This window comes from Argentina silus (genome assembly GCF_951799395.1).
Source record: "Argentina silus genome assembly, chromosome: 2".
NCBI lineage: Eukaryota > Metazoa > Chordata > Actinopteri > Argentiniformes > Argentinidae > Argentina > Argentina silus.
Window position 1 is genome coordinate 15,753,497 of NC_139656.1, and position 12,623 is coordinate 15,766,119.

The following is a 12,623-nucleotide window of genomic DNA, read 5'->3' on the forward strand; positions in this document are numbered from 1 at the left end:
CAAACACAGACACACACTCACCAATACTAATATTGACACTCAAGCACAGACACACACACACACACACAGACAGTGCACTTAGTCAGAGGAGAAACCATAAACACGCAAAGCCTATCTACTATAAGTCTGAAACGTGACGATCTAGACACCACAAAATAATATTTTTCTATATCCTACTACATCACAACAGAAGGCCCTGTCATGGCCTCATCTTTTCTCACTTAGAGCCTCCAACATCAACATACAATACTGTTTAGAGCTCCACTTCCCTCTGCCCCTAGATATGCACTCTACTGCCGAACATCAAAGCCTTTACCCCCAACATTCTTATTTGACATTTGGACACAAGTCTTTTTCTCTGTCCCTCTCTATCTTCTCTCTCTCCCTTTCTTTCACTCTGTCAAGACCAGAGAAAGAAATCTTAATTTAATCATCCAAATAATTACTTACTTTAACTTATTTAGTTGCTCATTTAAAATGTGTTTTTTTATAAAATCAAAAACAAATCACTACACAGTGGTTTTGTTTTTTGTCTAGATTTTCTTGAGAAGCTTCTTAAATCATTGGATGATTACTTTTAACCCACCTCCCTCTCTGGATTTTCTCTCTTCTCCATTCAGTTTGTTTACAATCACTGAGAGACCATGCTGCCCCCTGGGCCAACCTTAACTTTCCTTTTTCCTGTTTTTCTTTGTTGTTTGTACGTTTGTTTTTCCTTGTTTTTCCTCCACTCATTGTCTATCTGTTTGTTTTTCCCTCCATCATCCTCCTTCCCCAATCCTTGACTTGTGTCTAATTGACCAGTAGCCGGCCCTGCCTCGGGGAGGCCCGTGGTGGTGGCGGAGTGTGCGCCCCCCCCGCCGCTCGGCCCTCAGGGCCCCCAGGGCTACCCTCTGCTGCAGCTAGGGTGGGTGTGTGGCCAGGAGGACAGCCATGCCACACTCACTACCTGACCATACCTTACCCTGCCTCTAATCACTAAAGAATATACCACTCAAAGATGCTCTACCCACCATGATGCACTAGGTTCAGTTCCAATCAGAGACATTGTTTCAACTACCATACTGTTCATTTGCTAACATAATCTATCTACAGCCATCTTAATGCCATCAATACAACACCTACAGTTATGGCCACAGTGGCCAACATCTGTCATAGAATGAACTTTACAGTTGGCATGTCCTCTATTTCAAATCCTTAACCCTACCTGCCACCATACCCATCCTGGTCCCTAGAGGTTAGTCAAGACAGAACCTGCCGCTGTCTCTAAATAGTAGCCTACACACAGTTTACCCTCTCTCTTCTCCTGCCTTATCAGGTGTTTGATGGAGCATTTTGTCAACGGGTCACACATTCCCACTGTGTCTACCATATTGGCCCATAGTGTATTGCTCTCTGTGAGCATGCTCTGTGTTCAGTCCAGTGATTACCAGGACAGGAGCCAAGAGCTAGGAGCCTGTACAAACTCAACTGTAACTCACTGTGTCCACACCATAAGGCTGATCCATTGCGTGAATCATGGTCTTCAGTAGGATGACCACAAACATGAAACACAGCACATATCAATACCATGACAGTAGCAACAATTCATATGTCAACAGAAAGAGTACAGTGACCCACACAGTTGTATTTTCTATGTTGTTTTGTTTATGAATATGCTTTTTGGTGGGTATTACTGTATGTCTGTGAGTGTGTCTGTTTGCGTGTATGTGTATGTGAGTGATTATCTATGTATACTATATATGTTGACAGTGTTCAGGGAATGTGTCTGTTGCTCCATGTTGGCATGTGTGTGTTATCCCAACATTGCATGCTGTCCAGCTGATCATTAGCGTAGGCATTGGCATTGGAGAGGATTAGAAGCTGGTGTTAAGGGGTGAGGTACAGTATGGGAGAAGAGAGCACATGATGTTACAATATAGAACATGGATAAGAAACATCAACAGCCACATACCTGTGATCTAATTATAGTTATTCACTAGTATCTACCCTCAGCTAAGAACTCTAAGTCCTGCTTGGCTTCCCAATGTTAAAAGGTTACACATCTAAAGCAGATTTTAGGTCAATGTTATATAACAATATTACAATAGAATTTGACTGCAGTACTTTATGCAGTATATGCCTCTTTGCCAGTGCACTCTTTTACAATATTGCAAAGACTGAAACTATCTGTCTCTTTTCTTCATTTGAAACTGTTAACGACATTATGATGATAGCTGAATCAGTATAGATTCCTGTTGGGTCAAGATGCCAGTTTATGGTATCACTGCCACATGCCCTGTCCTTTCTAGCTGTGCCTCAACCCCCTTCAGCTCTCCTATGCTGAGATACCACTACCGGCCTCCCCAACCGCTCACTGCATGCCTGTGGGACTCTAATCAAACAGAGAACAGATGAATGGAAAAGTGAAAGGAAATGTGTAAAGACAGAGGTCACATACCAGTACAGTACACTCTGGTGTGACTCTGACTGCCAACTGCCCATCACCTCCTAAAACAAAGATAACCATAAACTTAAGAGAGCCTTGGCACCATTGCGGGCATGGGTATGGCTGGCACTAGAGCTGTGTCAGTGTCTGCGAGGCGGGGCCTTGCAGTCCACTCAGTTTCCTTGTAGCAGAGTCGTTCACCTACTGTATCATCACCCATGCAGTTGGCATGAATCAGTGGCACAGGATGCTCTTCTAAGGTCCCCTCTACAACCGTGCCCCTCTCCTTGATCTCCCACCTGCAGCTATCATCCTGCCCCACAGCGTGTTGTATTGGTCTGTCCCATTCCTGTTCCTGTTCCTGTTCCTGTTCCTGTTCCTGTTCCTGTTCCTGTTCCTGTTAGCTGTCTTTTGGACCGTGCTTTCAGCTTTTTCGCTTCTCTCGCTTAGTTTTTTCTGTGGTGATCTATCTGTGTTGCTTGTTCTCTGTTTCAGAAAAAAAATAAACTGACAATGGGAAGAAAGTATTTGAAAAGCAGTTGAAAATACATTTGGGGAATAGGTCATGCAGGCCGATTCTCATAAAAGCCCCAACTACATGGTTTATAGGAACTCAAACAAATAGACCCGTACAATTAGGAGAGAATGTACAGTACATACCAGGGCCTAACAGTGTTGTAGTGTCTTGTAAAGAGACTGTGGCTAATGAAATTGACTGATTCAAGGTAGTCCTCCATACATAGTCATGTGTTTATTGAAGTCATGCCAACAAGAGAATTTAGGAGCGGAGAAATAGACTTTTAGTTTACCGTTTTCTCTTAACAGCTAGATTCCTTTGAAATATATATCTTTTTTTTCATAATGTAAATAATAGAAATATCTACCCCCTCCACAAGCACACACAACTTTCAATAGCTTCAACCTATCATCAACCCTACAGAGCACATCCGAACAAAGAGAAGCCCAGTCTTCCCATTTTTGGTTCAATTCTTCCCTATTTCTTTTCTACTACTCTTCTGTCTCTTAATATGTCGGTTTTCCTATCCAGCAACAACCCCTGTCTTTTTCTCTCTGTCTTCCCTAACTACTATTGGGGTGGACCCCGTCTGGGAGGTTGTGTTCTGGGCAGAGCTCAGTTTAAAGGAGTTGGCCCAGCCACACCCCCCAATACTCTATTCGTCTGCTGTCTTTCGCACTTGTCTCTTTCTTTCACCTCTCTAAATCTCTGTCCCTCGATCTCTCTCTCCTTCTCCTGCATCACGACAGAGAGCGCCTTTTCTTTTTATCTTTTCCAAACATCCGTAAGAGGTCCTCTTTCTCTGTTATTTTTTTCCTCCCCATTGTCTTTACTTTTCTCAATTGAATCCACCCACTCTTGAGATTGACCAATGACTGGATGATTCTGAGCAACCCAATCCTCCCCTGTATTCTCTACCACAGATCCCTGTAAAGAGGAGACTGTCCTAGTTAAGTATATGCAGGCAGAAGTTCTCAGAGTGACCTGAGGGGGCGCACCAACAGTCTGAGACAGGGAGAAACCAAGCCTTTGGTGTCTGTCCTCTTCTTGATTCCAACGGATGGAGGGCTGGAGAGGGTCACATTGACAGTGAGGACGGGATAGAGATACAGGGGGTTCTTTAAGTGAGTGCACACTCATCTCACTTTGAAGACAAGTTTTCTCTAACGTGGAAGAACTTCAAGATCAAAGTTTTTATTTTTTATTTTCTCAATTGTTTTTTTTTTTCATACTGACTTTTTTCTCAAGAAAGGATTATGGGAGGACAGAAAGGGACACATCCAAACGGTCAGCCTTGGCCAATCAAACCATTGGTTGATGGCCAAAAAAGGTGGAATTAAATCAATAAATAGAGGGATAACAATAACTGCTAAAGGCATTAATGATACCACAATGTCACACAGTGAAACATGACTGTAGAAGATGCTTATCTGTTCATTTAGCATGAGTTGCATGGTGGACTGTAAAACAGAAAACACTATAGCTGTTATGAATATCCGTATGCAGAATATATTTTCTTTTAAAATGAGGTTCCTCACTTTTGCATACAATTTATGTAGCCAAATTCTAAGATGTTCAATGACGGTGTGCTTTCCTTTAGCCAACATTTTCTCTCAATTTACTTTTTTTTTTTTTTTTTTGTGGTCCAGAGTACTTTTAACTTGGCAGCTCTGGTCATATTGACCACCAATTCTATTTAATAACTAGAGACTTGTAGAAAGAGAAAATACATATTTTAGCAAGCTCTCTATGTGGTTAAAAGATCACTTTGGACTTTGTTTCTGTTGGCATGCTTGTGATCCTGGATCTTAATGATAAACATCATCTATTCTAGGCTAATTAAATTAGTGATATATTTTTATGTTTTATGCTATACTTATTGGTGAATACAATAGATTATTTATGGAGAACTTCTCATAGTGAGCCATTGTTCTTTTCACAGATTAAGTAAATACTTTTAACAGTGTTATTTTTGAAAGAAAACAACAAAAAAGCCTAAAAACAAGAAAACACCAGTCATGGTTTATCAGAGAGAATAAAGGTGTCACCATCTTTCCCTCTCACTACATTTAGCTATGAACTATACAAGCAGAGAGAACAAATGTATATTTGAAAACATTGAAGCATTGTATGCAATTTAGAACATGGGGGAAATCAACTGCATGCACAATGTTATGCAACATTAAAATCAATAGAGAAAAAAAATAGTTCAAGAAACTCTAGCATGAAATAAATTTTCTATGAAATCTGTCAGAGGGGTCTGTATTTCATTGAATGGAATGTATGAATGTATTTTTCCCCCTTTCTCTCCTCTGATGTGCCGAGCTTCCCTTTGACCTGTTTTTTGGGGAACCAAAAGGGGGTCAATGGGAAAATGTTTAACAGGAGTGAAAACGAGACCAAATGGAAAGTGGCCAGAAAGATGGCAGCATGGCAGAATGCACAGCATGGTGATGACTGACTGACTGACTAAAACCCTCATCAACATCTAAAGGAGACTTCCAATGAAAGCATGGTTTGAACATACTCGTAAGGCTTCCCTTTAAAACTACCTGTGTATACAGATATTGTACACAAAGAGGTGTGATGCATTGGCTAAAAATGGGTGAAACATGGTCAAACTATCTGGTTTACCATGGGAGGCCCACAAGCACACATTAACATTGACCTTTTAAAAGGTGTCTCATCTTGCCCCCCCTCCCCTCTGCCCCTCCCTTTGCACTTGGAGCATCATCCACCATTACACTCACCCCCTCCCCCGACAGCCCAGAGGACCCTGGATAATAACACTTGTGTCTCTCTTCTCTTACATGTCTGTAACAGCCCAGCACCCGGGCCGGGCCAGACGAGCCACAGAGTCAGTCTGTGTCATGAACCGTGGTGTCCCAACCACACTGTGCATGGGCCACAACGTCCCATCCCCCACCTGATAATGCTCTTAGTCTGTTTGTTGTACATAGATGATCAACAGCGCCAGGGGGGTGCTGATGTGGACAGCTGCCCATGCTGCCAGCCCCTGCCCTACCTTAGGAATCTGCTCTTCCACCTTTCTTGTGTCTGCTGTTTCTAATATTGGTTGTCTTGACGGTATAACACACCTGTGTGAGAATGAACATGACTGTGTGTGTGTGTGTGTGTGTGTGTGTGTGTGTGTGTGTGTGTGTGTGTGTGTGTGTGTGTGTGTTTGTGTGCCTGTGTGTGTGTGTGTGTGCATGTGTGTGTGCATGTGTGCATGCATGTGTGTGTGCGTGTGCGTGCAGACGTGCATTTGTGTGTGCGTATGTGTGTGCACGCATTAATGTTTTGTTTTCCAGTGTTGTAAATCTGCTTTGTGTGCTTTTTTGTGCTGTCAAATGTAACGATTTTGGAGTATGTCTAATCAACAGTGTCATATTGAGCTCCTAACAATGTAATCTCACCGCTAAAACAAGGTTGTTTACTGAGGTGTCAAAACTTGCCAAATGTTTGTTGTCTGACTGTCATTATCATGCATCTTAGTTGACTTTTTTCTACATTTGCACCTTTGAATTTCAACATTCCATTGAGTAAAAGACTGATGGCAATGTTTGTGTAATAACTGCACTTTTTTGAAACTTTGATGGAGTTGTTTTATAAGCATATTCAGCAAAGTGAATAATAACATGCATACCACATAGAAGGATGACCCAATTTAGGTCTTAATAATAATTCTTTATATCATTTTTTGCCATGTAAAATAAATCCTGGTTTTGGAGGAATATAGTTCTAAAATGATGATGAACCAGGGTTAGGGTTAGGGTTAGGGTTAGGGTTAGGGTTAGGGTTAGGGACTCCCTTGTAAAAGACCTGACCTCAATCGAACTTTTGATGATAATAAAGGTTAAAAAATGATAAAATAACAAAAAAGATCTTGAAACAGAAATAGACATTACCTCATAAAAATCAACATGTTATCAATTACGTTATGTGACTAATGATGGGCTAAAATCAAATGTTGCAAAAGGTCTGTGAAAGTTATCACCACCACTATGTTGTATATTCAAACATTTTATTTCTGAGCTGCGATATTTTCACAATGTTGTCACAAGTGAGCAATGTTTTAAAATGCTTTGGCATAAGCTTTTGTAGTTAGCTATTGAATATGGACAATAACTCATAACCAGGATTGCATGAGGAAGCTGTGGTATTAGATACCATTTCTGGTATGGAGACAATGTATGGGAGAGAGGCTCACTGTCTCCAGTAATTACCACTTTCCCTCCATCTGAATTCCCTGATTAAGCAGCAAAGCCCACTTTGCTGCAAAGTTGTCTGTATTCCTTTTACCAACTCCAGAGAGAAAGAGCTGTTCAACCCATTATTTCCAATATAGAATTCCGCATCACACCGTCTGCTGTTGAAATACTGTATGTACTGCATTACAGTAACTGCATAGTTGTTGAAGGATGATAATGACGGAAACATCCATAAACTCTACATTGTGTAACCTCTTAATCTGTTTTAGAAATATTCTACATATAAAAAGATGATGAGAAAAGATTGCCTGCTGCCAGCAATTGCTTGTACTGTGAAACATTCAAACCATCTTAAAGGTTGACAATAGGGTCAATAGATAGATTGATAGATAATGTCTCATGAACTGAACAGTGTGCGCAAACACAAATGGTTGTACAGGCCAATGTTTCTTATTCGGTACAAACTGATGATATTAAAGCTATGAAAGCTATGAGGTCTATGAGCATATCATTAAGCATTTATGTTTATTTTGTTATAAACTCAATCGGAATATTCAGATGATCAGTTTGAAGCAGACTTCTTGGCATAATTACTTCCAATCAGCACACATGGAACCACAGAACCAGGAAAGCATAAAGACCTTTAGTCTCTCCTTTTGTAAACACCCGGGGTGATCTTGCCTCTTTCATTGTGGATGGTCAATAACATAAGCCTCTATCTACAATACACATTGCCACTGATCCCCTGATGCCCACGTAGCTACATAGCCCAGGGGTGGTCTAAAGCATGGCCATAATTATGCAACAAGACAGGTTTCTCTTTGATGGTGCCATATTTGAGATATTAAGTGTCCACTAAACATTTGCTATAAGAATTTCATATTTTCTCCACAGTTTCTTTGGCAGCAGATCACTGTATAGACACATTAAACATTTTTAGTAATACTATATGTAGACTGAGGTAAAAAAATGTTTATAACGGAATGCAACTAACCTGACTTGCTGAAGTTGGTTACGTTTAGTAGGCAGTGCTTGTTTATAACAAGATGTTTTAAGATGAAAAAAGTCACCATAAATAGACTGCATGTGTGAATACACAGTACTATGAGCATAATTTACACAAACGCAATTTTGTCATGCTTGTCCCCTCTGTCAACCAACAGGTACACAGCTCTTATGTTCCCTTTGAAGAGATGAATCTCATCACTGTATTCTAGCTAAGCTTTTGAACTAACTGCATTTTGTGACATTTTGGATGATTCTTACAGTGTCCTGCACAAATAATAAAAAAAAAATTGAATGTTTTAGAATAAAAACTAAGTTTCTTTTGCGTTGTTGTTATGTTTGAGTTGTTTACACTCTCTAATTCCTCTCAGAACCTTACATCTTCTGGATGTGTTCTTTTAAAACTCCAAGTTCCCACTGTTCGTTCTGCATTCGGCACACGTCGCACTGCTCTGCCCTTGTTCCCATGGTTACCATCTGCACAGTGGAGGACACCAGAACATGGGAGGAAAAATCACATTCACATCAACTGGCACATAGGCCTACACTGTGCAATCAGACAATTCTGGAACAGACAGCCCTAAGAGAGGAGAATCAGAGTAATCTATTAAGCATACAGTATTGGCAGCATCATAATGTACATTAAAGCATGCATCAAGTTGACCTGAGAGGTACCTGAGAACAAACAGAGAAACTCTCCCACACATTGTCACACAAAATACACCTACTGTACAACCATTGAGTCACTGTTTGAGTTACAAAAACAAACTTAGTAAGATATTTCCAAAAGGACAACTAAAAATATCATTAAAATAGATAGATAGAAGTAGATCAAATTACAGCCACTGACTATCAACATTTATACAAATACAAATAAAACATCAAATAGATTTTAACAGTATACTGTAGGTGCTTTGTATTAAACTGGACTTGGCAAGAAAGTCTCTACTGTCACACAGCCATAGTCCTCAGCCTACCCAAACTATTTAGTGGTTCAGTGGACATGGCAAATTGACAATGTGGCTGCAGAAACCAGTGGACTCCCTATCAAGTCTCAAGAGCCTATAAACTGCTAATAACTACTGCAGCATACAGCATACTGCATTGTAGGACATAATATATCATTGTTAGTGAACATCATGAAAGTTCTTACTCCTTCACTGGAGGATATCTAGAAAATAAGTAGTTGTCTGACAGTGTATATGTTTGTGTACCTACACTAGTGTCACGTATCTATCTAAAAAGGCTCATGTTTGCCATGCCATGTAGCCTATATCCAAGCAGCAATCGACATCCAGGTGCAGGTGTTGGAAATCTTCCAGCTGCTCTAATTGCATTTTAGTCTAGTGAATGGTAGTGAAGTCTGTAGCAGCACTGTGCAGTCCAGTGTCGTCAGCTGCTCTCTGTGCTGGTGAGCTTTGATCATGGACTGGAACCAGAATGCCAGGGTCTCCATCACTGGCAGAAATAGGCACCATGGCAACCTAGTTACCTAACAGGGCCTGTTACCATGGCAACACAAAGCACGATCATCTCTCAAGGGCAGCACATTTCCCACCCTTCTATTCTACAAGATTTCCATCTCCCTCTCTCTCTCCCTTTAGCTGTAAAGTGGGGACTCTGTCACCTGCTTTGTTTTTATGTATGAATTACTCAATTGTATAGTTGTTGTTGACATGATTAGTACTTTCTCAAAGCTACCAGAAAAAAAATGTATGCTAGAGTTAACCATGTCAAGTTTTTGCAATATTATATTGATCTAAAGTTACACAGAAACCCTATGCGATATCAACATAAAAGTAAAAAAAAAAAAAGAAATAGGGCATCCGTGACTATAGCCCTTACCTTCTACCTAAGGACTCTATGTAACCAAATTAGGGTTGTGAGCATGTTTACAGATACAGTGAAATAACTAGTTATTCTATAGTTTGTATAAAAATCTAGTTATATTATTTTTTTCTTTTGTTTTCTTATTTATACAGTATATAACGTTTTGTTTTCCCTTGTTGGTTATTTTTGGTTTGTTTTCTGTTTATTGCCCTTTTCTATTGCTGTTATTTTATTGACAAGTGAAATCATCTCGTAACATGGCATAACATCATGCCTTTTAGGATAGTGACCATAGAAAAGGTGCAAACATGGTTATATAGGGGACAGTTGGAGTATTACGCACTTAGTGGTGAGAAAGTGATGATGATGCAAGAGGGGTAACTCGGGATGGGAGGTTTTAGGGCTCTTTTCGGGAAAAGAAAAACTTTTGTAGGTGAGGCACAACAGAGGACAGTTAAGTACCTAGTACCTCTCAGGGACAGTAATATCTAGCAATATGATTATCATGGTACTTTCTGGACATTTAGCAGGATTAATGGTAATTATTATAGAAACCTGTGTATTATTATGGTAATTAGTGAAATAAGTATAGCTAGTGGTTTAGCATATCATAAGAAAAGAAGAGCAATTTTTACATGGATCAGGAGAAAGAGTATCAGATTTATTATTCACAAGAAACCCATTCCACAGTGTTAGATGAAGTTGCATGGAAAAGGGACTCAGGGGAGAAATTTACTTTTACCATGGGCAAGAAAACTCAAAAGGGTGACAATATTATTTAAAAACAACTTTGATTCCATTGTTCAAACTATCAAAATAGATCTGCTAGGTAGGTGGATCCTCTTGAAGATGCTGCTGGACAATAAATAGATTTTGGCTTGTTAATCTATATGGTCCAAATGATGATCCACACTTCTTTGAGAATATTTATAACAATCTATTGAAAAGCATTGAACCTCTCCCTAAAAGCTTAAATCATTCAAAAACTATACTTACACCCAAACTGGTTCTTTAGCAGATTACTAAGAGAAGCTCACCCACTATTTAAAAATGGCCTGTTCTCCATCATACAGATCACAATATATTATTCTCTGTATGTTGATACAAATTAAATACTATATAAAGTATCACCCTTCTTAAAACAAGCCATACAAAGCTAGTTACAATTTAAATGGCATCCTCTAGAACAGTCAGATCAAATATTACAGCAAATAATCTCGTTAAATTAAAATATACTTATTGGAAAAGGACCTAAGTTTATTATTTTTTAAAAACAGAATCATTTTCATCAATGATATTATGAAGGATGGAAACATTATGTCACAACTTTTAAAAGAATATGGGACTGTATGCTCAATCCAAAATTACAACCAACTGGTTGCAGCCATGCCACAACAGTGAAAGAGGAAAATTGGACAGTTTAGTTTATCTGCCTCACATTAGAAATCACAAGTGGCTGATAAAGATGAATATAAATAGAGCAGTATACCAGTTTCATTTAAGGTCGAAAGCACTGACCGCTGCTCCATACAGGATGCAAGAATACTAGGAACGGATATTTGACGTTCCTATCCCATGGCATTTGGTTTATGAATCAATATATAAAACAACAACTGACTCATCACTATGCTTTTTTCAATTTAAAATAATGTATGAAATGATTGCCAGCGAAAGAATGCTCACCATATGGGGCATTGAACAATCGCCACTATGCAGATTTTGTAGGGAAGAAATTGAAGCAATAGAACATCTGTTTTTGTATTGCCCCATTGTGTCTGACTTTTGGTCTGGGGTTCATGAATGGCTGGCAAACAATATTCATCTAGAAATAACCTTACAAAAGGCACTATTAGGTGACTTAGTATCAGACAGACAATCAACATAATCATACTCTCAGCAAAAATATTAATTTTTGGCTTGGAATCTGTACAAGCTCTGAGAATTGAGAGTTTCAGGAACTATGGGTGACATCACAGCAGAATTGAAAGGTATATGGCGCAAGTTTTAAAAGATCCTTGATCGTCCCTATGCCTGAGATCACCTCCCCAGCCTGCTTGAATGACTACAGACCCTAACTCTAACCCTGGCTCTAACCTCAGTGGTCATGAAGTGCTTTGAGAGGCTGATTAAGCAATACATCTGCTCCTCCCTCCCTCCGACCTTGGACCCACTGCAGTTCGCATACAGACCAAATAGATCCACGGACGATGCAGTCTCCCAGGTCCTCCACACCACTCTCTCTCACCTTGACAGTCAGAAGGGGGGCTATGCGAGAATGCTGTTTATAGATTACAACTCAGCGTTCAATACCATAGTCCCCACCAGACTGGCTGAAAAGATGATTGGATTAGGACTGAACATTCCCCTGTGTGCCTGGATCCTGGACTTCCTGACGGCCAGGCCACAGGTGGTCAGGGTGGGTAGACACACCTCCAGCATACTTATCCTGAGCACAGGGTCCCCCCAGGGCTGCGTCCTTCGCCCCCTCCTCTACTCCCTGTACACCCACGACTGTGTGGCTAAATCCAGCGACAACTCCATCATCAAGTTTGTGGACGACACAGTTGTGGTGGGGCTGATCTCCAATAACAATGAGGAAGCCTACCTGGACGAGGTGGTGGACCTGTCA

General features: G+C 40.1%; 1 protein-coding gene across 1 annotated transcript in view; it reads left to right on the forward strand.

Annotated features, from left to right (window-relative positions):
* Positions 1–3,933, forward strand: part of kcnc1a (potassium voltage-gated channel, Shaw-related subfamily, member 1a) — a gene marked incomplete at both ends in the record, with an annotated part of 28,590 nt that extends 24,657 nt beyond the window's left edge. Inside the window, one exon of the mRNA XM_083687938.1 lies at positions 3,869–3,933. Within this exon, the coding sequence (XP_083544064.1) occupies positions 3,869–3,933 (65 nt within the window). The remainder of the gene's footprint in view (positions 1–3,868) is intronic.
* Between the last annotated feature and the right edge of the window lie 8,690 nt (positions 3,934–12,623).